General features: G+C 44.5%; 1 protein-coding gene across 1 annotated transcript in view; it reads right to left on the bottom strand.

The window, feature by feature from the left end:
* The window catches only part of LOXHD1 (lipoxygenase homology PLAT domains 1), a 148,139-nt gene extending 122,306 nt beyond the window's left edge, over positions 1–25,833 (bottom strand). Inside the window, 5 exon segments of the mRNA XM_056323194.1 lie at positions 1,180–1,303; positions 3,930–4,078; positions 11,821–11,919; positions 23,067–23,251; positions 25,436–25,833. Of these exon segments, the coding sequence (XP_056179169.1) occupies positions 1,180–1,303; positions 3,930–4,078; positions 11,821–11,919; positions 23,067–23,251; positions 25,436–25,833 (955 nt within the window).
* Positions 25,834–27,616: the final 1,783 nt, after the last annotated feature.

Genomic DNA, 27,616 nt, shown 5'->3' with positions numbered 1-27,616 from the left:
CTAGCTCTAACTGTCGTCTAAGAAAGATAACACTTCTTCCTACAAACCTTGCTTCTCAGAAGGCTCACAGACAGGTATATCCTAGACCTGCGCCATGGTATCAAATAGAGAGACACCTCTAACTATAACAGTGTGTTAGGGAGCAGGTATAAAACAGTTGGGGCCCAAGCTAAGTTATTCCTTTGCTTAAATCGCCTGGAAATTTCAATAGGGACTTCGGATGAAGTAGAAACGTCAGAACTCTGTCTCTTCTAAACAATCCTCTCTTTGAAGTTTATGTTAAAAACTGCATTCAAGCATGTGTTACTGCACATATATCATCTTCAACAGAACTCGTGAGAGCAGGGGAAAAATGCACAGTCACGAATGGTAAAAAATAAGGGAAGCCTTTAGTAAATGAGTTGCAATTTTTTCCAGATTTCTTTCCCATCTTCCCCTGATTTTTCTCAACACACACATCCTGCAATCAGGACTCTGCACCCAGACTGCTTTCCTCGTGCACATGCAGGGGGAAATATGAGGGCTGCAGACGTTGAAGACCATGCAATGAAGTGAAGAACAGCTGTTATGTGCATAGACAAAGTGTTTACCTTTATGCTAATGAATAAATACAGGCAGAACACTATCCAAATAATCTTCTGCCTCATGGTAAATTCTTTTATTGGCTTTACATCCAGGTTTCTTTTAACAGAGACGTAAAAGCTGGTGGTCTCTGCTCCAACCATGTTGGTTAATAAAAAAGCCAGTTTTAGGGCTCAGCACTGCCTTTCGTGATTTGTAAAAGGATGCGCAGCTCCCCAGCCGAGAACCTGAAGTACAATATGCACTACCGTGTGGCACATTGGTGACGACTGTGGAGACAGCCGTCTACCTTCCGAAAGCTGGTGAGCGACTTGCTGAAGTACAAGCCAGACCTTTCATTTTCTGCCTGTCAGCCCCTTCTCCAGGTGATGGATCAGCGTGTAGGTCCTGCACAGCTTCCCCAGTGAGATAAGGGGGTGGGAAATGTGACAGTAGATCAGGGACCCTCATACAAAGCAGCCTGTCACCAGCAGATGGTCCACTGCAGGTCTCCCTAAGCCTAAGGCATTCAATCTTCTAAAGAAAATATGGCTAGTAGCACTAATTATGCCGTTGTATCTCTGCATTTCCCACCATGGTTTCAGCCCATGACCTTACCTGTGGCTTCAGTGCCCCCAACCAGAATGTCCCTCTGGATTTTTCCATCATCTTCATCTAAAGCAAACCAGCATCCAACTGGGAATTGGTACATGCATTTATTGACGATGTCTTCAATGATCACCTAAGAGAAAAGAAACGGTGCTTTGCAAAATAATGTAGAAAAAAAGCAAAGGTGTTATACGAGGGGGTGACAGAAGAGCAGAAGCTTGATGTGCACACCCTTACCTGATATTTAATATATTCAGTACTCAAGCAGATGCCTCTCCACTCCATAATTAGTACTGATAGAATATCAGACAATCAGCGAGTAAAAAGCCAGGCTTTTTTCTTTTCTCTTTTATCTAGTGAACTCAATCTGCATCTCTCGCAGTGTACGAGACCAGATGTCTCTGCTAGCAAGACCAGCTGGCTGGCCCGTCTTCCTTCTCTCCAGAGCCTGTTTGCTGGCTACCCCTCTCCATCAGCTGAACGGCAGCTCTTTGTTCTGCTTTGGGAACAGGCTGTCTTCTTTCTCTCTCAGTTTTAGAGCCTTGTTATAAAATGATACCAAGGAATTTTGGGACAAATCAAGACCATCAGAACAGCTTGTGTGACCTGGTAATATTGTGTTATCCCGCTCAGCTTCTCCAGGATGGAATCCTTGCAGAGACAGCCATGAAACCCTGTGGTAGGAATAGTTTCTAATTTGGAAGGATTTGGCTTTTGGACCTATTTAGATACATATTTAACTGAAACAAGCCAGGGAATAATCTTCCCCTTTAATACTAGATTAAGCCAATGTTACCTGCTTGGAGTTCATTGCACCTCCTGCTGAGGCATTTCTTACCAATATCTTATTCTGGGTTCCCGAAGCTTGCCATAGAGTTACTGCAGTATTTTAAACAAGCATTGAAGGGTACTGAAGATTTTCAGCCAGAAAAGAAGAAATCAAAATCTCTACTCACCTGTACATCTTATGTTTCAGAGGAAAAAAAAATCAAAACTATTAGGGATAGAAAGTCCTTGCCACTTTTCTCTGCCTTCTCAGCAAACAGGGAGAATCTGAAAGCTGTCTTTCCTGCTAGATTTGTGAAACCATTCTTTGGGAACCAAAGCCTCCCCTCCTGTCACTCATCCCACACTGTGCTGTTGCCTGTGGTATTGCCAATTCTTGTTGTACCTCCGTGGATACAGACAGCAGTGTCTGCTAGGGCTGGAACTATCAGCATGAGAGAGCAGTGCTGTGGTGGAATGTTAAGAGTCTAAAATATGTGAGGTTCAGGAGAAATAGCAACACTCGGATTACCTTCTATCGGATTACCTTCTACCAGCTGATCCTCTTTGGGTTCCTGTTAATATGTTTATTCATATATTTTTAGAGGTGGAAAACCAGCTCTGAGTATACGCCATGCTGAAAACACAAGAAACATGAGAAGAATTTCCAATGATGCTTAGCAGGTTCATCCAGGAGTGACAATTGCTGGAGTCTCCAAGTATTACAGTAAATTACAGAAAAACATCTACCATCAGTAGACAATAAGCGGGATGTTTCAGCTAATTCCTCCAAGCTTCCAGTTGAACTTGCAAAGCAGAAGCTTCCTTTTACTTAATCACAAACATCTCTGCGATTCCTGTAGCAGAACACAGGATGGGTGTGTTGGCTGCAACTAGTCCCTACTTCAGGCTTTGGGACTTAAGCAACCTAACCATCAAAAATCATGGCAGGCAGACTTCATCTGTAAGGTGAGAATGTGGCTCCTTTTCCAAGGTTTCCATCCCCCTACACCATTTATTACAGGGGGCACAACATCCCTCTCTTTCATCTGCTGCATTTTCCATGGACAACCGACACCATAACTCTTAGTGCAGCATATGGTGATGGTGGGAGAGCATGTGCTAATGTTTGCATTTCTAATACATCAAACCACCCTGTTATCTAGGATTTACAAGTTTGGGGTCAGATCTTCAGTGGATTAAAGCCAGCTGGGTTGAACTACACCAGCAGAGAAAAGAAAATGGGATTAGAGGAAAGAGCCATCGATTTGACCTTTTAAAATATTCCTTCAACCATTTCCCTAAAAGCTGCAATACCTTCACACTTTAGAGCAGGAGATTAAAATGAGGAGGAAAGTGGAAGAAAGGGATCTTTGTGGCAGGTATCTCTTGCTGTGCCAATGATAAATCACTTAAATTTGGCCAAGCTGTAAGTCTTTGCAAATTTCCAGCGTGAACAGACTCAACAGATATTTCTCAGACTCTGGTATCTTTACCATCTTGTTAATGAGTTAAGTCAACAGAGTGAGAGGGGGCTTGTAGGCTCCAGCTTGGAGCATTCCCCCTCATCTGTCAAAGAAACTGCAGTCACTGAGACAGAAGTATTAGAGCAGGCAAATTCAAGTCTTTAACAACCACATTTTCTCACTTCCACATTTGCCTGAGATACTCAACGACTTACCCTAACCCAGAATGTCCCTCATTTCCTACCTACCCAATGTGAATCTGCTGCACCTGGTTGAGATGCACTGCGCTGGTGCACACCAGGCTGCTGCCAGCGCTCCACCAGCCCCACCATGCTCTGCAGAAAAAAGCAAACCCTAGAGAAGATATTGCTGGAAAGGTGAAAACTTGATTTGTGCCTTTCTTGGTAATGAGGTACTTGTACCACCAGCAAACATCCTTGCATTTCTCGGCATCAGACCACCAAGAGGGTAAGTGAGACATTTTGATCCCACCACATGCTTATGTTAAATGTTTCAGGAGTAACTAACCTTTGCAAGGAACCAGCCAGCAGAGCCACCCTTGTTATTATGCCCTATATTAATTTTCCTTAACCTTCCCAAATTCGGAGCATCGAGTGTGAACTTGTACTCTGCTCCCTTTTCAAAGTTGTCTTTGTCATTGTCCAGTTTCCTCACATCTGAGAAAAAAAATAAATGGAGAAAAAACAGGGAGGAAAGGGTTACTGGCACATGCATGTTTGTAAGTGAAGAAATATTTAGGAATATCACCACTGACGGAATCAAATATTCTCCAGCTACCAGCTCTCTGCAACCAGGATTCAAGGTAAAGGCAGAAGACTTTATATTCTAATAAAAAAGGTACCTTTTCTTGAGCACAAGAGACCAGGATTTTCACTCTAATGTCACAGTTACTTACAGATCTCAGAGTTTTCAGAATATATATCCAGATGGCATCTTTTTTTCATACCAACCACATTTCCCTTTTATTTTCAATGTCTTTAAAAAATCTCCAAATTGTTTAAAAAAGGCTTTGGTCGCGAGCTGTAGATTTTGACATTTCAGGACACAGGATTCTTTGCTGCATCACACAGGGAGGATTTATTTTCAAATTAGGACCCTACCAGGGCTGTTGGCTTTTCTTTATCTTGCAGGAGCTTGCCTTTATGAAAAGTATTAAAGCACTGACCACAGTTGCAACCAACGCTGTTCCCATGCGAGTGATGCTGCGAGCAGGATTGAACCCACCCAAGGCACCAGTGCAGGGGAAAGTGTCAGAGGGTAAATTCATCCCACTTACCTTAGGAAGGGGATGAATGATTTTCTAGGGGTGCTATTTCTCTGTGTAGATATGACAGAGTGCACAGACACTCAGCTCAGATTTAGACTCCCACCTGTAGAAGAATGGCTGCAGAAGCATGGCCTTAGAATCTCTGAAGATCTGCACAGTCCAGGCCTGGTATTAGAATAGGCCTGTAATCAGAATTGTACTGAAGTTGCTGTGCTGAAGTTAACAAGAAAGGTAGCCTTGAGCTATTCTTGAATCCTGAGACCAAGTAATTATGTTGTGCCAACAGGCCGTGGCTGTAACAAGCTACAGCTGCTGGGAAAGCAGGTGCAGGGCCAAGAAAGATAGGGACCGGTATGGGAAAATAGGGAATAACAAACTACAAGGCTGAAGCACAGCAACACAATTAGCTACATGGATAGAATGCTTATTTTAGTCATGATAATTAGGGGTGTGAGAACCGCGCGTGTTTAGAGACTACTAACCAATTATATTTCTGCTTTACGAATATGCATGTGTATCGGTTCTATATAAGTAGTGTTAGAAACTAATAAAGTTGAGCAAGATGCATAACTCATATTGAGTGTCTTCTTGACTCCGGCGAACCCTTCTTCCAACATTTGGTGCCCGAATGATGGGAAAGCTGGTAATTGCTGGAAAAACTCTGCCTTTGCATCGCGACGGTGGCCTTTGCAAAATTGAGAGTCGCTGTGAAGAGTTCGAGCAGGAAGACGTCCGTAAGGACGGCATTGACGTCGTGCGCGGACCTGCACCGGTAAGACCGTTTTTTCCTCGATGATGGAAAGAGAAGCGGCACTCATGCTATTAACTGATATTCTTGCTAAGCGAGAGGCTAGCATGAGCACTAAGAAGCTCCATGAGCTCTGTAGGTGGGCGGCTGAAAACGGACACTTAAAAGACCCGCAATTGCTGTTTAGTGTGACTGAGTGGCGAGAGGTCGGGGATTCCCTTTGCGATGCGATCCTTAGCGGCAGCAAATCAGCCAAGGACTTGGGGATTGCCTGCCGGGAGGTCATAAACCATTTACGATCCCTGGTTGTGGAAAAAAAAAAATGGCTATGGCTGCCTCAGACCTCCTCGGTCAGGAAGCCGAGTCGCAGTCTTCCCGATTGTTTGGTCTCGGCGCTCCGTCTGCAAAAGGCATAATTGTGCCCATTAAAAAATCTGCGACCGAGCTGTTAAACCCGACACCATCTCCGGAGGTTGCCACTGCAACGGGTGCTCTGCGCCGCCCTGAAAGCTACCGAGAGCCGCCCCCCCCCCCCCCCCCCCCCCCGTTAGATGAGGACGAGAGTACTACGGTGGGTCCGAGTGCGCCTCTGAATGAGAACGCGGAGTCTGATAAAGAAAATGAACCCACCCCAGCTGCACCTGCCCAGATACCCCATCTCCGAACCAAGCCCTCCGACCGGCCCCTAAACCGCTTGCAGCAGCAATTGAACGAATGCCATCTGCCTACTGCCGGTCGTGATCTTCGGATCCTGACCCAGGAAGGTGTTATCCTCCACCCTGCCGCTCCCCAAAGTCGTCGGTCTGGGGTTATAAGAGACGCTATATTGGAGGGAGAGTGGCAGGCTGCTTCTGCTGTTGCTTGTCCGGTGCGGACTACTGCTTTACCTGCTGGTTCAGCAGCCGCTGTGTGGAAACCTTTTGATTGGAAATGTATGCAGCAGCTACGACAAGCCGTTACACCATATGGATTACAATCTGAACCAGTCAAACACTTGTTGACTTATTTGTTTGACTCTGAAATCATGACACCCAGCGACTGTACTTCGCTAGCCAGATTGCTTCTTACACCAGCACAGTTCCCCGCGCCCCGCCAGCGTGCCGTGCCCCGTGGCTCCACCCGCTCGCCCGCCCGCCCACCCACCGCCACGGATCCCCCCAGCTGCTGGCGAAAAGTGGAGTCCAGAGTTCGGTGTAGAGCTGCAGATCGCACCCCCACCGGTGGTAAGACCGCGTGGAGTAAATCGCGGCAGGACTCTACGCTAAATTCCTCTCTGTGAGGGGGCGGGGGGGGGGGGGGGGGGGGCACTACAGAAGGCTGCGACGAGTAAATCGCGGCAGGGCTTCTCCGCGCTGATATCCTTTCTGTGAAAGGGGAGAGCTCTGAGAAGACCGCGATGGAATTAGACGCGGCAATTAAACTGTTAACTGACATCCTCCTTAAGAGAGGGGAGGGCGTTAAAGAGACAGAAGAGGAGACCTTAGTTCACTGGGCACGAAAAAAGAATAAGATCCCCGAGCCCGCGTTATTGTTTAGTATTGCGGAATGGAGAGAAGTGGGAAATTGCCTCTGGGGTGGCGGTCGATAGTTAACACTCTGGAAATTATGAAAGCGAAGAAAAAAAAAAAAAAAAGTAGCGGCGGCAGCCATAGAAGCGTTGGGGAGAGATGTGGTAGAAAAGCCGGTGGAGCAGAAGGGTGATTCACCTAAGCCTTCTCTCTTGGCTACGCTTTTCGGAGTTGGGCATACTCGTCCTATGAAGGTATGTCCGCCCCTGCGTGTTCGACAGTGCCGGAGCTTTTAGATAAGACAGCGGAAAAAACAAAAGTTCCCCCTCATTCTGAAACATCATCGGATGGGTTTGAGGAAGAAGGCAGGGAGAAACCTTGTGATAACAATACAGAGAAATCCTTACAGGAGGTAATAGATAAATTAAGAAAACCAGAAAAGCGAGTTATAATGAACCTGCCTACTACTTCAATACCTGTAATTCCTCCAGTTAGCCCAACTACCCCACCGACGCTGAACTCGAGAAAAGATCCAATTCTACAGTGTTGGTCTGGTGTTATTCATAATGCTATTTTGGAGGGAGAATGGCAGCTGACCAGCTCGTTAGCTTGTCCAGTACTGATTAATAATCTTGATGCACATAATTGGGACATGATTTATGGAAGATTAATGATCAGATTTTAGCGATGGGAGTGTTGAAACCTGCTCTTCCACCTTTTATGATGATCCCTCAGATTTGGCAAATTGTTGTGATAGACTTGAAAGACTGTTCTGTCTTTTTCACGATTCCCTTACACCCTGATGACACACAAAGAGACTCATTAACGATGATTTGCAACCATTCTGATCCTGGTTGTATGGCACCGAAGCCAACAGTCCTCGAACTTGTTCACCAGAACAGCGGGCTGCCCTGAAAGTTGTATCCCGCAAGATTCAGACTGGCTGGTGTGGTCACCGAATGGTAAATCATCCGTTATCTTTTTTGGTTTGTAATGTTGCCACTTCACCTTTTGCCCATATTTTGCAATGGCAAAAGAAAAAGGGGGAAAATACGGCGATCATTTTAGAGTGGTTGTTTTTGCCATTGCAACCCAGACATCGTATTTTAAGTCATCCTGAAGCAGTAGCGGCCTTGGTGAGAAAAGGAAGAGACAGGATTCTTGAAATTGATGGGACTGAACCGGCAGATATCAGTATTCCAGTCCATGGTGATGATTATGAATGGCTTCTGAGACATTCAACAGCCATACAGGAAGCCTTGATGGGTTATACAGATGTTGTACACAACAACCGGCCAAAAGGACCTCTCTGGAAGATGTTAGAACATTATCAGTGGATTGAGAGACCGTTACGCTCAAAAAGACCAGCTGAAGGGCCAACGGTGTTTACAGATGCAGGACAAAAGATGAAGAAGGCTGCTTGTGTTTGGCAATCTGATAATCAGTGGCAGAAACAAGTGATCACCGGTGAACCACGGGACAACCTTCAAACCTTAGAACTGAAAGCAGTTGTTGAAAGGGCAAACCGTACCCTGAAGGATTATCTTCAGAGACAGAAAGTATCGCAGGACATCGATGTAACTAAACGGTTGACTAAGGTGTTGTTTACCTTAAACTATCTCTCCCTTACGGAGGATAGAGAGGGACCACCTGTTGTTGTACATCACCAAACAGCACGAGGGAACCAAACAACTACAGTTCCTGGTTTGAATGTTCTGTATAAAAATACGGCTTCAGGTGTATGGGAAGGACCTAATCCGGTGTTATTTATCGGTCGAAGTTATTTTTGTATCTCCACAGATAAAGGACCTATATGGGTCCCTAGCAAGTTTGTGCGACCTGTATGTCAAGATCAGAAGACGGAAGAGAAGACTCAGAGCGAGCACACGGAATAAACTGTCTGTGTTGTAAGGGATATAACCTGTGGGTATTGTGCCGATGTATGCTATGTGGGGTAAAACGGTTCTGTAAGCCAAAGCTTAAATGTAAATGGTGTAAAGAGTGTATGTGTTTGATTAGTAACCGGGCATGAAAGAGAAAACATACCGCTAGTGTAATACCATGCTGATTGGAGACAGTATACATCATCAGAATCTGTGAAAGCACAGATTTGTGGGGTGGAATGAAAAAAAAAAAAAAAGGTGGAAATTGTAGGACTAAACATGTTTAAGTGGTGGTCTTGGTTTACGGTCTTGATGAATTTTTTACCCATTGGCCAAAGTATTTTTGACATATTGCCTAGAACAAACATATGGGTGACATGGGCAAATATCAGGGGGTAACAGACTTTTGTTTAAGTCTGCAACAGGCAGACAACCTTTTTAGAACTTGTTTAATTGGTATTCCCCTGCAAGAGAATGAAACAAATTTTGATGGTTTTTGGAATGTTAAAGCAGTGGATCTGACTTCCAATCAGAATGGTACATGTATGAGTCCAAATGGGCAATTTGTTTGGCCTTCTATGCGTAATGCAGCGTGGCAGAAGACGGTTATTGAGAATTTGAATCGACTATATCATTTGCCATTGCAGGAGTTAGAGCTATTAGGTAGCATTACGCCCGTTAAATACGTTAACGTGACTGCAACGGGAATGCCAGAATGCGAGGTCACGGTACCACCACTTCAACCTGTAAATGGCACTGGAGTAATTTGGTTTGGTGAACCGTGGCGACTGTGGCTAGCACGACAAGGTGAATGGGAGTTTGATACAAGGTTTCAAAATTTAACCGGTTCACCTAATTGGGGTGAACTGAAAGCTGGAGGCTTACATGTAAATGTATCAGGGGGCTATCAGTTGCCACTGGGAGTCTTTTTGATATGTGGAGATAGAGCATGGCCAGGGATTCCTTTGAATCCTGTTGGTGGACCATGTTATTTAGGGTGTTTAACTTTGTTTGCTCCACGTATGAAAGACTTATTGAAAATGACTCCACAATTTCATAGATCACGGAGGGCACTGCGCACCTTTGATGAAACATGTAATGACCGAGTCGATCTGCAGTCTGTAACAACAAATGTCTTAGCCTCCATATTTATGCCAGGAGCAATGACTGCATTAAACACTAAGAATATACAAAGGTTAGCGTGTTGGGGAGAGAAGCAATTTAATCTTACATCACAGATTTTAAGTTCGTTATCGCTTGACGTAGATAGTGTTAGGCATGCTACGTTACAAAATAGAGCTGCAGTAGATTTTTTGTTATTAGCACATGGACACGGTTGTGAGGATTTTGAAGGGATGTGTTGTGTGAACCTTTCTGATCATTCCATACCTATCCACAAGAAGTTGTCACAACTGCAGGGAAACATGAAGCATATTCTTGCTGACGATAATCCCTTTGATGAATGGTTGAGAGAATTGGGCATAACAGGTTGGTTAAAGACGTTATTGACAGAAGGAATACGCTTTGTTATAATCATTATTGTAATACTTTTAGTTTTTAGCTGTGTTTTTTCTTGTTTAAAGAGAGTAGTTTTTAACATAACCAATCAGGCCTGACTTGTGCAAAAGAAAAAGGGGGAATTGTAGAAGAATGGCTGCAGAAGCATGGCCTTAGAATCTCTGAAGATCTGCACAGTCCAGGCCTGGTATTAAAATAAGCCTGTAATCAGAATTGTGCTGAAGTTGCTGTGCTGAAGTTAACAAGAAAGGTAGCCTTGAGCTATTCTTGAATCCTGAGACCAAGTAATTATGTTGTGCCAACAGGCCGTGGCTGTAACAAGATACAGCTGCTGGGAAAGCAGGTGCAGGGCCAAGAAAGATAGGGACCGGTATGGGAAAATAGGGAATAACAAACTACAAGGCTGAAGCACAGCAACACAATTAGCTACATGGATAGAATGCTTATTTTAGTCATGATAATTAGGGGTGTGAGAACCGCGCGTGTTTAGAGACTACTAACCAATTATATTTCTGCTTTACGAATATGCATGTGTATCGGTTCTATATAAGTAGTGTTAGAAACTAATAAAGTTGAGCAAGATGCATAACTCATATTGAGCGTCTTCTTGACTCCGGCAAACCCTTCTTCCAACACCCACCTTCAGATTTCTCCAGTCAGATCAGATGAATCCCCTTGTAAAAGCCTGGAGAATTAATCAAGGATGAGACCTATCCACTAGGTTTCATAATCTGTTCAAGGATACTTGGCAGAGATCATATCATTATTTCTTGAATTTGACATGATACATGCAATACAGAAGAGAGAGAGTATTTGCTCTCTGGGTCTCCAGGAATATCCACCTACTTTCCTCTATAGCATGACCCAGGGAATTTGATCTGGACACATCTTTTATTATTATTCAGTTTAAAATATTAAAAAATAAATTAATTTAAGTTCCTAGACCACTGTTGTAGTACAATCTACATTTAAAAAGAAAAAAAAGCTACCACCATTAATTTAAAGCCAGCTAATATAAACCTTGGTTAGATTATCTTTCTAAATGGGCAAGGAGGCTCACCCACAACCTCTGCATGCTGAAAGGACAGCATTATCCATCTGGGGATGCAGAAAGATGGGACATGCAGCTCTCACTGCATGCACTATAAATGCACAGTGGTGTTGGATCCCCCAGCAGATCGGCACTTACTGCACTGGTTTATGCTGGTGGTTTATGCTTCATTTTCCCAGGGTTTGAGGTTTTTGGTGGTAGATAACTACAGTCACACTCACAGCCCAGCCACGACTACCACTCTGCAGACGCAGCTTCCAGAACCTGTGGATGCGAGAAACCCCAGAGCTAACAACATCATTTGTTGTGCCTTTCAGTCAGCCAAATTATTCTGCATTTGCCAGATTGGTGTTGCGTGTTGTTCAGATCGCAGGCTTGCAGTGCAGGAAGAAATATTTTAGGAAATGATTTGCATTTGAATACCTGTGTCTCCTTTCTCACCGAAGATATTAATGAAGACATCCACATCCGTTCCACTGCCGCTAATGTCGCCAGTAAAAACTCAGACCACGTATTTGTTGACTGCAAGTAGAGAGGCAGAAACCCCACACGTTAATAACTCAATGGTGTGATACAAAACATCATAGTACAAACCAATGCAGGCTGTGCTGATGCTGTCTTGAAAGCACACCTGAACCATGGCTCCCGGTACACTGACCCACTCCTCCATAAGAGGAATAAAACCGTAGGCAGAGCTCCAACACTGCGTATTCACTGCCCTGGGCAAGAGGAACAGGTCACTCAGTTCCTGGCCTTGACATTGAAAGTTGAAATAGATGAGAAGAAGGTGCAAATTTTGATCTTGATACATGGCCATTAAATGAACTCAGACCTACACACCAGCCTTGCTTTTTCAAAACACCAATGAGTTACTGAGCCAGCCATCTGCCCCAGCTCAGGCTTGACCCCTCTGGCCCGAATGGTAGCCTGGAGCTATTTTTTGCAGCTTAACTTATATTAAGCCTGGCTGGTGACAAGTATTTTGAGGAAATGTCAGTCACACTGCACATGCACAAAGATATGAAGGTGACCACCCTGCTACTCTGCTCAATTTATAAATAAACAAACAAACAAATAAATAAATAAAGGCAGTCCTTTCCATTTAATGGAGAAACAGGAGTAAAGCCCAGGATCTGTGACATGGTGAAGCTACATCATGTGTGGCACCAAGCAATGTGAAAATCATGTGGGTGAGCCACACCACAAACATTTCACACATCATGCCAGTCAGTTTGAGAAGCAAGTTCTTCAGAGGGATCAGGATGGGACCCACTTGGTTCCAAAGGACAGCAAGGGTGAGCTCAGATTCTTCTGAAACCAATGAGAAAACTCCCATGGACTTCAAGGTGACTATTTGGGGCAAACATGAGCAACTTTCAAAATCTACCCCTGAAGTCTACCTGGCTACCTTGTTCCTCCAAGCAAACTCAGCCACGACAAATGTCTAGTGCCATATCCACTAGGCAAAACCAGTGCTGCAGGCAGACAGCAAGACACAAAACAAAACTGATGAAGATTAATGCAAATCTACTACTGCACAGTACATGATGTCATATATGTCCCCAACAAAGTATCTGTTATACCCTGTATTACTGAGCCCTGCCTAGCTGGTACTGAAAGCTCTGTGCCACATCACCTCTTTATTTCTGAGCCCTGGGCACGCTCCTTCTGCAAAAGGCACAAATGCACAGGCCACCTCACACATACCTCCCTTGCAAAAATAAAACTTTTTACACCATGACCCACGGTGAGCAACTTTTTCCCGTTGGTAGGCACAAAGTTAGGGGAGAAACTTGTCTAGGCTTCCCAGCCAACAGCAGAAATTAACTCCCTTGGGAGCTACAGACCATAACAAACCCTGGCTTACTACTCCCAGAGCAAGTCACCTGCCTCCTCCACCATAATCAGTGTATATTAAAAATTATTCTAAAAGACAGCAGACACTCTGATGCACGTGCTCCCGCTGAGGCAGAGGATGTGATAGCAAGCATTTGAGAAGCTGTTGTTGGACCATCCTCTGAATTATAAAGATGCACTCAGCTTCCGGGATGAGGAGTACAAGGGCAGAGCCCAAACGAGGGAAAATCACATGTCACAGTTTAAAGATTGTACTCTGAAAAGGCTAAAAATCGAGCTGACATTCTTGGCACCCCATCACAAAACATGCCATTACAAATAAAATAATAATGATAAAAGTGCAATAAATACTAAATAACAAGAAAGAGGAGGACAGAGCCAGGCTCAGACAAGGGGGAGAATGCCTTAGTGTTCCTCTTTAACTCTTTTGCTTCAGTTCATAGAGCTCTAACAACTTGCTAGAGATACGGCAACACCAAAGGATTTCATTTGCATTAGCCAAGGATGGAGACAGTGAAATTTACAGCTCCCATTTGGCCACTAAGCTGCTGGAACTAAAAGTGACCTATTGTACATTGGAATCTTTAATCACAGACCACATTTGCTCCTTGCACCTCCTCTAGAATATTTATTCTGATGTCAGTGTTTAATTTTCCACTCTGCTTTTCCAGGGCCAGAAGAACCCGACGGGATAAAAGGATCCACAAGAGGACAAGTATCAACAGCTGAACTTAGATTACCCTTGTAGGATCAGGCTTTACGCCTCTGAAGTACAGACCAGAAGGATGCCTGAGCACATGCCTGAACACCAAGAAGGACATGTAGAGAGCGAGTCCATGAAGAGCAATCAGCAGCAGTCACTCGGAGTGGGGCAGGTAGGGCACCTTACATAGCTTCTGCAGAAATATGTCTGGTCAGCAAGAAAAACATGAGTCAAATTATTTTCCACAACAAACACCTTAAAAGGTTTCACAACATGGCTGTATTTCAAATCTAAGGTATATCATGATATCATTTTGACAACCTGCTTGGAACACCAAGTGATGCCAAGGGCTCTCTACACACATGACGTTGCTGTCAGCATCAGCACAGAGACCCCCATGGCAGAGCTGGTTCCCGAGCCCACAGAGATGGGCAATGCATTGGGTTATCATTTTGGGCTGGTTGCACTGTGCTGCAAAGGTTTTATCTTGTCCCCTAAAATACCAGCGAGGCTGGGGCGCCTGGCATGTGCTGGCATGCCTCTTCTCTGTGCTCCTTACAGAAGTGCTTCTATAGGCAAAGGTACTCCAAGAGCACTAGTGGTCCTTGGTTTAGGTCACAGCACATGCCTGCTCCATGGACCACAGGATCACGCCTAGTGTGTGCTCACCAGGTTTTCCCCTTAATTTTTTTCACATGTTCCCAACTCTGAAACCATGCACTCAAGCCAGTCCCTATTCCTGCCCCATCCAGCTCTGCATGCAGGACAGTTTTAGTTCCTTCACCTTCAGGAAGCAAACAGGATCAATCCTGAGCCATGCTGAATTTTTGCCAGCTGCTCTCTCCCTCTCGAAGCAATTCAACATTCAGCTCCAGCAGAGAGAGTAGCTCTTCATTCTGCTCAGGGGTCCTTCTGTGCTTCACACATCAGCACATCTTACAGAAATACATGATGGATGTGCAAATTTAAATAGAAAGGGATGCTACATCTCAAAAAGGCAGCGAGGATTCAGCTGCTAGAAGCATGCAGGAAAAGGCTCTCATTGCAGCCAGGCAGAGATCTGGCTGAAGTCAAGCACCCCTCATTTTAAGCATGGCTGGATGTTGTTCCCTATTCTGTAAGCCCTTAATCATGCATTATTTAAAACAGTAACATCATCTTTTCAAAAATACCCACTTGACTTTTTTTTTTTTTTTTTTTTTTTTTCAATCTCAATACATGGCTCTGAGTTTATCTGCAAAACAGAGATCAAGACGTTGCCTGGATATTTTTTTCTGAATGCTTTTGCTAGCACTGGGAACATGCAAAATGCTAATGTACGGCTGGTAAAAGCTGTGACTCCATCTAGCAGCACAGGCTCGCTGCAGCACAGCGCAGAGAGGGGAGCTTTCCTACAAGTGAAATTAGCAGCTTCAGAGGCACGAACTGCAAGATACCAAGAGCAGAGCAGCTAACAAAAAATCAGTAGCAAGAGCAGCAACTATTTTCTGCTGTCTTTTCTCTTCCCATTGCAATACGCAAGTGCAAATGTCCTATGCAGTTATAGCACCTTCTTTTTCTTTAACATTGGGTGTCTGCTTCGTTAGATACAGTTCGGCTCCCCTTGACATCTCCCATCCAATGCACTAACACACGCAAAGCTGTCCCAAGAAGGCATTTGGGTATATTGCCAGGATGCCATCTCTGGGAAGCAGTAGGGTGGCACTGGCTGATATGACCCTGTAAAGCAGGGGTCCTCAAAATTTTAAACAGGGGGCCAGCACATGGATGAAGTGGCAGGAATTCATCTGCAGCTGCTTGGTTTCCCCCCCCAACCCCTGGCGGGGGGTTGGGGGGTGGCAGGGGGGTTCTGTAAATACCAGGGGCCAGATTGAGGACCCTGGGGGGCTGTATCCAGCCAGTGGGCTGTAGCTTGAGGACCCCTGCTGTAGAGGAATGAAGCTGGGTTAATTAATATTGATAACATACAGCTATGGGCTGGCTTCAGGGGCAGTGGGTTGGCTGATGTAGATAAGGTGCAGCTGTGGCTGGTTCTGTTAAGTGGTTGGGCAGCCAAGAAAGAGAGAGCATACCCTGGATGAGAAGAAGGCAGCAGAGGGACTGGCATGAAGAGTATGTAGGTATGTGATGGTAAAAGACCTTATTGCAGCCAGCTAGTTTGGAGAATGCTGTGACAAATGGTGTCCCGTGTGAGGCCCTTCAGATTATGAGACAATGTAATGAGCGGTGATGGCTGTGCTGGGGGATGTTTGAAGTTTTGAACAGTGATGGTGGCGCCCAATGTAGCAGAGACAGGTGGGGAGAGCCTGTGATCCAGATCATGTTGAGATAGGTGGGAAGAGCCTGGGGATCTGGATCAGACACTGGTAAAGGTGAGCTGTTGGATCAAAGAGAAGGAAGCCTGACTGCTGTGGAGTGAAGAGACTGAGGGTAACAGGCAATAGTGGCAGAGTACACAGCCAGATGTGGCAGCAGCCTGCAGCGGTGGTGGGTCCAGCTAGACAATGGTGATGGCTGTGCCGGGGGAAGGTGCGGGAGCAGCGTGGTGCCACAGGTAGCTCCCACCTTTGCTACTGCTGCTCAGCCTGGTGGTATTCTTGCTGGTGTTTATTGTGCTTGTTGAAGGTATCTCCATTTGTAGAAGAAATAGGCAACCACAAGGATGTTAAGAAGTTTTCCAGGACACAGAATGATGTGTTAGTGCTGTATTCTAGATCTACTGCTGCTGAAAGCTCACTCAGGTTACTGTCCAGTGTGACCCAGGAGGTGAAAAAGACGACATGCTATATGCTCATTAGAATTTCCCTCTGATGAAATCAAAATCCCAGATTTCAAGAAAGCAGATGGGAAGAAAGGTGATCAGCCCCAAGATAAAATTGAAGAAGGAATATGTGTATAAGTTCAGGGACAAATTGTCTCGACTGTATGAAAAGTTTATTTGTGAAAAAGTTGTGATGATTGTTAAATAAGGCATGAAATATTAAAAAGGAAAAAAAAGTTCAGGGACAAGTTGGCCGGACTGTATGAAAAGTTTATTTGTAAAAAGTTTGTGATGATTGGTAAAAACATGAGGTATAAATTGTTAAAAAGAAAAAAAAAAGGGGGGGGGAACTGTAGAGGAATGAAGCTGACAAAATGCATGGACACATCCCAGCCAAATCCTTCCGCCTGCAAGCTGCAGCTGACTGTTCAGCAATGTGATATTCATCTGTTAATGCCATTTATTTAGCAATATGGTATCATGGTCACCTGAAACGCCATAGGATGGAATTGCCTAAAAAAAAAATCTTGTACCTGATGTTATTTGGGGCATTAGATAGGGTGTTTAAGCACAAGCTGCTGAGTTTGTAGCAGCAGGAGCACCAGATTTGGGCAGGAAAAGTCAGCTGTGCTTCATTACCTGGAGTTATCACCTCCTGCAGGGCACAGAATTTCCTGCTAGACATCCCAGCCTACCCCCCCGTGTGCATGGCAGCAGTGGAGCAGGATAGCAGCACAGCATCCAACATCTAAGAAATGTCACAGCCTTCAGAAGCAAAACACGCTGGGTTAAAAGCAAAGAACTAAGTCATAGGCAGCAATGAATTCTTCTCATAAGGCAACTTTTTAGCAATTATCCTTCTGTTTTCACGGTGCTCTCAAGGGTGGCAACGTTGAAGATCCATCCTGTATTGCTCAGCACTGAGCAGGCAGATTTCAGAAGGGAGTGGGGACAGGATGGATAGGCAAGAGGCACCACTACTGTCTCTGAATTGCTGCTGGCAAAGAAATACATTTGTGGTTAGTGTGAAAAATGAGAAGAATTGTTGCTGGAGTGAGAGGTGGGGGGCTGGATCCACAGGCAAGTTGCAGTTTTGACCTGAGTCTGCCACTGCTTTTTTTGCATGAGCTCAGGAAGGTGGCTTAACATCCATATGCCTCGGTTCTTCATTGTCAGATCAAGTCAATCATTCCAGCCCACCAGAAACTGTCTGGAAAAATCTCTTCTTGATGGAAAATGCTGACTTGTCAAAATGGAAGCTCCTCAATATCACTTCTGACAACATATTCTACAGTGACAGCTAGAGTTCTTGGTCAGAGCAATCTTCAAAGGTCAGACAGCTATGGTTAAAGCACAAAGCTGGGATGTGGCCTCCCAACACGCTTGATTCATAGCAAGCATCTTAATTTAGTTCTTGTTGTTCCTGGGAGAGCGCTCATCCTACCAGGCTAACACCGCCTCTTCCTAGACGAGCTTCTCCCGACCTTCTGGTGCAGATGCCTTACTGCATCTCCACACACAGCCCTGTCTCTGGAGTCTCTGCAAGCACTGCAGAGAAGAAAACTTGCCCAGCCTTAATCATCACACCTCTCCCTACTGCAATAGCAGGGACCCTAGAGACAGCTATGCAGAGCAAGACATAATCAGAACCTAAAGCAACCCCTGTAAAAGCAGAGGAGCCCTGCTAAATTCACCAGGAGCTAGCTCTGCCTCAAAAGCAGAAAAAGTACAAAAGGTTGCACAAAGCAACTGCATGCAGTTAAATCCCCCCCCCAGGAAAGGGTTGATTTCAGGGCTTGAAAATAATCTCTGTTAAGAGTAATCAACAGCTATCTTTCTTAATGAGCTGTGCCTTCAGAGGTGGTGAACAGCTGCTTAAAGGGTTCAAACTGGAAATGCAGATTAAAAGCACTCCTGGGGTGCAGGGGATGATGATTAAGGAAGATCTTATGGCCAAAGAGCCAGCTGGAAATCACTCCTTGGTTCTCAACCTCATTTGCAACAGACAGGTTGGCAAGACTTGACCAAAATTTGAGAGGTTAGCATAAATTGCAGTGGCACAGGAGACTGAATTATTTTTCAGGTATCTGTGCTCTTGAACATGGTTTTAAGGACCAAGTGAGTAAATGTTCCCTTTGCAAATGAATGTTCCTGCTTTCTCTCAGTAAAAGAGCATTTACAGAGAATTGTTTTAATTAGGGAAAGGTTTCAAAAGTAATGAAAAGCAGCCAGTGTGTGTTGGTGGTACCTAGCTGCACCTTTTTCCACTGTTCTGAGGAAAACTGGAGGTAACACTGCATAGAGCCCAACCAGTTGAACAATGATAACAGCCTGTTGTCACTGCAGACAGAAGATGACCCATGGCTAATTAACATATCATCTAACCTGACGAAACCTCAGATTCTTTTATGAATTAGGACAAAATGTAGCCTTGCAAAACTATTCCAGTATCACACCTTGAGACACTCCTCAATCCACCTGAAGACCAAATCTCAGGACTTCCTGCTTTCCAACTGGCTGATAAAAGCTGCACCCATCACACACAGGGATGAGGAAAGACCAGGGTGTCCCACCCACAGTGGACACAGAGCAGCTCTGGGGCTGCAGACCACCAGAGACAGATGAGTGAAGTCCAGCCTAACAAAAGCCACCATGGGGTGGGAGACATAAGGGTCTGTCCACAGAGGGGCACAAGTGATTCATGACCAACCTGCAGATATCAAACTGGCTCCTGAATTCCATTTGCATCTCTGTTGGGCCAGTAGTTCTCCTTAGTGCATCTACAAACTATTATGAAGGCTCCTCTCCCCACTGCTTGGGCAGGACATCAGACACCCTCAAAGTGATCCAAAACCCACAACACTCAAAGGAAAACCAGCACCTGACTGTAGTTTTGAGCTGGTCTGTTGTATAAAGGCTCAGCCACAATCATACAATCCTAAGGCTTCATAAAGTCAAGTGAAGCAGCATAACACCAAACAATAGCCCTTCCTTGTAATTAATACCTGTAATGTAAATTAATCCATGCTGCCAATAGCAGCTGCTGGGTAAATAAGAATCTATGGCACTGTCAAAGGGCCATGGGCATACAATGCCGTAGATTTGAATACAGGGAATAGAGGATCATTCAAACAGAAACACTTAAAATGTAACTTGTTCTCCTTGAGGAATGTGTGGCATTCAACAGGGAACCTGACAGGAGCCGTTTTTATTCAGATAAGTACATGCAATCACACAGGGATCTGCAATCACTAAGTGTTCCTGCCATCCTCAGTGGCTCTACTTGGATCATGAAATGAACTCTACTTTTGTTTTGTGTATGTCCAATTTTTCAATTATATGTTGACTGTTTTTTGGAACATACTCTTTTCTGCATTTTTTAATCACACCTCTGGGTTTTGCCTTTAAATTGACCTCTCCAAAGCTCACAGCACTGCAGGGTTTCTCTGGCTGTGCTCCTCAGCAAGAAAGAGGTTGGGTCTCCCCATAGCTTGATAGGTTTTTGTCCAAGAGCCAACAATCCCCTTCAAATATGCTTCAAATGGCTCCACAGAGCTTCAACAAAACCAAAATATGACCAAAAAATTGTTGTGGTTTTTTTTTTTTCCCCAGTCAACATCCCACAGATATCACAGAGAAGATAGATGCACATCCCAGCAGGGACCTCCAGCTCAAGAGAGGAAAGTAAATCCTCATGGCAAAGATGAGAAAGTTCTCCAGGAGAGGATCAAAAGCTGAAGATGTTGCAGGAGAAGGCACATGGAGGAGATTTGTTTGGTTACCTCCAAAAACATACCAGACTGTGCCAGCAAATGGAGCAGGAAAGCAAAGCATGAGACTAAAGTCTGTAACAAAAGTGCCCAGACAGTTTACAAAGAAGTTCAGAAAAAAGGGGAACAATGACTGAAGAAATGTGACCAAAAAGAAGAGTATGGCACTGAACACTACTAACAGGAACACAGGCTTAAGAGGGAGTAACTAATCTTTCTTTACAGGCACATAAAAGTCACCAAACCACATAATTATTCATTTGTCTAGTAGCCTAGGAAATATTAATACCCAAAGAGTAAACACTACTGTTTAATCCATTTGAATGTGGAAAAAAAAAGCCACAAAAAAAAAAACCCAAGCAAAAACCAACCAACTTTAGGGCAAATGACTCATATGTACAAAGAAAATTATGACAACCTCATTTCAGACCTTTATGGATCCAGAGGGAGCCAAATTAATTCAGGTAAGTTCTCATTTACAGTTGACAGTTCACCTCAGCAGCCTGGGAATGTTTATCTTTCATTATTTATGGTTCAAGGGGAACTGCAACCCGAGATGGCTGAGCTAACCCTCTCACAGATTCAGACCTGCCACCTGGAAGGCATCCAGCCCTTCACCCATGCCTCTGGCCTCAGCCCAGCTCCCTGCATTTATACGGATAGCAGCAGAGCATCCAGCCCACACCACTCGAAAACAGGCTTTTCTATCCAATAAAGACGATGAGAACAGATGCATTTCTGACAAATGCCTGCTTAAATCTCTTCCTTTAGAGTATAAAGGCAGAAAACAATCTTATTTGTATTTGTATAGTGAGCAGTTGACCTAGAACCCAAAACCCCTTCTGCAGAAGAGCAAGCACTCAGGACTAGCTTTTCAGTTGGTGAAATGCTAAGTTGTTCCAGCAGTTTCATAGGAGCCACACTGAGTTTTACCAGCTGAGAGTTCAGCCAACAAATCCTCTCCTGCTGAGAGGTAGGTGGAGGAAGTCACATGCACTCAGAATCTGTTCTCCCAGGCAGGAGCAATAAAAAAAATTCAGATAAACTGTTGTGCCATTTAAAGATCTATTAAGATTGAATGGTTGACTTCCTCCTCGAGGGAACCTCTTGTTAATTGTGTATTGCTCTGGCTTATCCACTACCTTCTCCAGACTCCTCCTGCCCCTCCAGTGTCCTTAACTCTTCCATTTCACAAACCAAATGAAGAAGAGAGCAGCAAAGGGCTTTGGCACACACAGCCCCAGCAGTAACTGGGTGGGTTTTTGGCAGAGCATCTCCAGGGTGGCTGCCGTAGGGGAATGAGATAATGTCTGGAGAGGTCTGCATTTTTAAAACGCTCCCACATACATTTCTTGTCAATGGATAGTATTTGTGCATGCTAACTCACATGCAGTATCCTTTAATACTTGAATCTTCACCACACTGAAACTGTTTTAGGAGGTTGTATCTTAATAGGGCAAAATGATTTAACAATTCAGGGGCAAGCAGTGTCACGATGTGTTGTTTCACTGTTCACTTCAAACAGGATCTCAATAAAAATAATACTTTGCCCTTCTAGAACATCTATCAATGCTCAAAGTGCTGTATTAAGGCTGGCAATAAATGTTTTTTTACCAAAAAAACACTCCCAAGTAGTTGCCTCAACATTAATGCAAGAAATCTATTGCTTATTCCCCAAAAGATGTGATACTAGCAAAACCACAAGTTTCCACTCTTTTGCACCAAACTGTAGCTCTCCTTCCCTACAGAGCTGTGGCTAGCAGCCGGTGTACTTCACTTTCAACACCCCAAATTAAGCTCCCAGAACAGAGCAGTGCATTGCTGAGGTCATCAGGAAAACACAACTCGCTTTCCTCATTAGCACTTGCAGTTAAACTACCAACATACCACCTGAGGCTGGTTTGCCGGCTCTGCTTTCACATCTTGATTGTCTTCCTACTCACCTTATGTGCACTATACATCACCGCATGGCCTACACACCGATATCAATTTGGGAGTACATGTCTGGTTTGCAAGCTGTCCTGGCTTCATTTCAACATAGTTAGCTTAAAACCACTCTGAAAAATAGGCACCAGTGCAATATGGATATCATACACGTACAGTAAACCAGCGTAGGATTACAGCAGGAGGGTTGGCTGGTGTATGGAAGTTTCCTGCAAGTCATCACCAGAGTCTGGAAACACTTAACTTTATACACAGGATGGCAACCACACCGCATCTTCCTATAGCACAAACCAATACCAGCTACATCTTCTGGGGAAGGATGGCTCTCATCTACATATAGCCATTTAATCTCATTTAATGTAGTCATCATGGGTCCTTCAGTATTCAACCAACAAGCAAAACTTCTCCAAACAGTGATTTATCCCACCCTAAGATGTCAGGTCTAACCTTGGCAGAAGAAATTACCCTCTGGAGGCATCTTGCGTCTTCCTATTTCTCTCTCCACTGACTATAAAGATGACTCAAATTAGCTTAGACTGCACGATTACTTTTTATACAGCTGGAGTAATCTGAAAGCAACCCTGTCCTTTCTGGCAAGGTACCAGAAAGCCAAGCTTTTTGGGAAAACCCTTACTTTTGGGCACATCCATGGGATCCAGGCTGCCGATGAGGTCTCTGATGTACAGTCCATCCCCGTCCTCCTTGCTCAGCCAGTTGTTGCAGGGGAAGTAAAACCAGAGGTGAGGTCTATTCAGGTCTGTCATGATCACATGGTCAAGGAACCAGCCTGCATTCAGTCCAGTGTTGTCATGCTCAATCCTAGAGGAAGAACAACCCTCAATTTGATATTTTGATTAAGACCAGTCACTAGTGTTGCAATTTTATGGAATATTTTATATTAGACAAGGCTAGGGCAACTATACACAAAATGCCTGTTTGCACCTATCTATCCACAGTGTTTCATAGTTTTACAGGGTATTGTGAAAATACCAACCTGATATATATATACACACACCTGTGGGCAGATATCACAGGTGCATATGTGGGCTCTTACAGCAAGGGGGTGCACAAAAACATACACACACCTGCACGCTCATTCAACATATGCTTTTGTTCACCTTGCACTGCAGATCTAAAACATAAGTGTCTCTCCTCCCGCCCTGTATACTTCCTACTCTTTTCTTACTTTGTTTTATCCATCTCTTCCCATTTTCCCAGATTTCTTTGTATTACTTACTAAATTTTCATTTTATATAGGTCAGTCATATGGTGGCTAAACATAATTATCATTTAATTTAATTTAGCAGATGAAGATAGCAAACCCCATTTACTTCTATTGGGACATAAAACCAGCCCTAAACACCTTCCATGATTGCATGTGACAGAAATACAATTCTTGGTGGGGAACATGGATAGTTATAAGCAATACTGTAGGTGACTTCATATTTCAGTTCTAATCTTAGGCAGTAAACAAGCTTTTACCACCCCTTAACTTCACCTTGATAGGAGCTTATTAATGAATAAAACATGGCAACGCTAAAACTTCTGCAGCCTGTCACTCAATTAGTACCTCATGGAGCAGGTACGGTGGTAGTAACATTGTGCAGGTACCTTATTTTCCTTATTTATCCAACTTTTTTTTTTTTTTTTTACTCTGAACACATCTGTTTCACTCCTCTCAAAAGCCATGCAGCTCCTGTAACGCACATGCATCAAAAGCTACAGTCAAAAACCAGCAACCTTGTCAGCAAAGCACATGTGGTGGCCTGACAGAGCGCTAGTGTTTAAGGATGCAGGAATGTCATTCCCAGCACCGGAAAGACCTACTTTTCAATGCCCTCTTTCCTGTAAGAAGTTTTAGATTCTCTAAGTACTGATATTTAACAGACTTTTGCCCTTCTCAAGCTCTAAGAGTCCTTCCAGAAGCCAAGACTGAAGCTTTGGGTGAAATGCGATGCTGGCCCAAGCAAATGCAAACCTTGGATCACATTACATATCGCCTCCAAGAATAAAACATGACAAAGGTTTTTCAAAATCCTCAACTAAACTGCCCGTAGAGGTGAGAGCTGGGGGAGCCTGTAAGACTTTCCCATCAGCAAGTAGGTTTCAGAGGTATCTTCTGTGGAAATATTTCAAGGCAGTGCCAATGAAGCAAAAACTACATGAAGAACTCCAGCTCTTTGGGAACACCTCACCTGTGGTTCCTCAGCTCTGCTAGCCCACCCATTGGTTGCTAAAATATAGAGGTAACAGCAAAAAACACAGGGACATTTCCAGCTGCTCCCCTCCAGGGTGGCTGGAAAATGCTCATTCGGAGTGGTCATGTCAGAGCTTCATTTCACCCTTACCAACCAGTCCTTGTTGGCCAACCAAAGTGGAAGATCCTGGTGAATCTGGACCCCTGAGAATCCACCTCAATTGCTTTACAGGACCTAAATATGCTTTTCATCTCTGTTTCCCACTCCCAGAGGTGTCCTCTTCTGCCATCCTAGCCACCCAGCTGTTGCAGCACTCTCTAAACTAGCCAATTACAACAAGGTCTTTTACCACCTCATACCAGCACACTCTTCATGCAGTCCCTCTGCTGCCATCTCCTTATCCCGCCTCATCCAGGGCATGTGTTCTGTCTGCTCTTACTTCTTCCTGTCTCTGCTTCTTGCTCAGCTGCTGTCTCTTCATTGGCTCTCACCCACTTAGAACCAGCCACAGCTGCACCTTATCTATATCAGCCAACCTGCAGCCCCTGAAGCCAACCCACAACTGTATATTATCAATGATAATTAACCCAGCTTCATTCTACACTTCCCCCTTCTCTTTTTAATGTTTTTAACAATCATTACAACATTTTTGCAAATAAAATTTTTCATACAGTCCTCTAACTCCTCTACAAATCCCCTTTTTTTTATTTTTAACATTTCATACCTCATGTTTTTACCAACCTTCACAAACTGTTTACAAATAAACTTTTCATACAATTCGGACAACTTGTCCCTGAACTCATACTCATATTCATTGTTCACTTTTATCTTGGGCTTTTCATCTTCTGCAGGTTGATCACCTTTCTTCTTATCTGCTTTCGCAGCATCTGGGATTTTGATTTCTTCAGAGGAGGGTTCTGATGAACATATAGTGCCTTGTCCTTTCACCTCTTGGGTCACACTGGACAGTAACCTGAGTGAGCTCTCAGCAGCAGCAGATCTAGAATACAGCACTAATAAATCATCCTGTGTCCTGAAAAACTTCTTAACATCTTTGTGGTCGCCCATTTCTTCTTCAACTGCAGACACCTTCAACGAGCACATAAACACCAGCAAGAATACCACCAGGCTGAGCAGCAGCAGCAAAGGCGAGAGCCGCCCACAGCACCGCGCTGCTCCCGCACCTTCCCCCGGCACAGCCATCACCTCTGTCTAGCTGGACCCACTCTGGACCCGCCACCGCTGCAGGCTGCTGCCACATCTGGCTGTGTACTCTGCCACTATTGCTCATTGCCCTCAGTCTCTTCACTCCACAGCAGTCAGGCTTCCTTCTCTTTGATCCAACAGCTCACCTTTACCAGTGTCTGATCCAGATCCCCAGGCTCTTCCCACCTATCTTAACATGATCTGGATCACAGGCTATCCCCACCTGTCTCCGCCACATTGAGTCACTGCCATTAGTGTTTCAAACATCCCCCTGCACAGCCATCACCGCTTATTATACTCAGTCTCATAGCCTGAAGGTCCTCACACAGGGCATCCATTGTCACAGCACTCTCCAAACCCTCAAGCTACAACAAGGTCTTTTACCACCTCATACCAGCATACTCTTCATACAAGTCCCTCTACTGCCTTCTCTACACCTCATCCAGGGCATGTGTTCTGTCTGCTATTGTTTCTTCCTTGGCTGCTCTCTCTTCATTGGCTCTCAACCACTTAACCAGCCACAGCTGCACCTTATCTGCATCGGCCAACCCACCGCCTCTGAAGCCAACCCATAGTTGTATATTATCAATGATTATTAACCCAGCTTCATTCTACTACACCCAGCATCAAGCAGACCCCTTCTTGGTGATGGAGCAAAGAGGCTCCGTAACCCAGCGAGTTCCCTGAGGAGCCACACATCTGCCCAGAGCTGAGCCAGAGACAAAAAGCACCCAACTGCATCAAAGGTTTCTTTCCACGCCCATCCTTTTTTCAAACATATTTTTTTTAACGACCACTGAAGCTTCCTTTGAAGATTTCTCCTACGATTTGTATCTCATTCAAAGAATGACAGCTGTAGGACAGGGACTAGTTTGATTTTTTTGTGTGTGAAGTGTTAAGTGTGTGGTTCCTATTTCACAGGTGCAAGTGGAAGGCAATACAAAGTATATTGGCCCAGGTCAGGGAATGGAGAATTTAATTCCCAGTTCTGCCTTCCAGCCTGCGGTGTGATCTTTGCCAATCACTCCTCTCCTTTTTGAGCTTGTATTTTGCTCAAACAAAACCACTATGAATAACATCAAGGCAAAATCCATCCTTGCTCTGAAGACACAGCCTCTCCCACCTGCCCCCCCCGATGGGCCCCCATTTCACCTGGGCCACTAAGCATCACTACAGATGATTAAACACAGCAAAATCCAGAAGTCGTGTTACAATGAACAAGAAACCCCAGCACTTAAGCAGCATAAAGCCACAGTGACAAGCAGCTAGTACTCAGAAAATTAATGAATATTAATAATCCGAGCAAGGGGGCTTGGTTTCACTCAGCGCTCTTCTCCACATCATTGAAGGATCTGCATATGCGCCTTTGTTTAAAGGTTATTTTGTGTGTTCTGCAAATGCAAATGCAGCCCTCATCCTCCCCTGTTCCATTTCAGATACCGCACCAGGAGCATCGCCGCTACGTGAAAAGGCTAGAAAAGTTAACCTTGCCATGAAGACAAGAGACAATTAAATCCAGCCCAGCCTCCCCCAACCTGGCTGTTGGGGAGAAAACAGTCAGCAAGTGCAAGGCAATTAGTTTGTCAGGCTTGAGTGAGCATCGTAATGACAGCAGCTTCTCCCTGCATCAGCTCCGGAGATCAATGCAGCACTGCAGACTGCTTCAGAGATGGCACAAATGTATTAAGTGGGACTAATTAGACCAAAGTTTTCAACACACTGGTCCCAGTGACTGTTGGGTTACGGCAGTCCTGCTTCTGGGCTGGGCTGTTTTGATTGC

This window comes from Falco biarmicus, chromosome W (genome assembly GCF_023638135.1).
Source record: "Falco biarmicus isolate bFalBia1 chromosome W, bFalBia1.pri, whole genome shotgun sequence".
Taxonomy (NCBI): Eukaryota; Metazoa; Chordata; class Aves; order Falconiformes; family Falconidae; genus Falco; species Falco biarmicus.
Note: the sequence above shows the minus strand (reverse complement) of the source record. Positions and strands in the feature narration are given on the sequence as shown.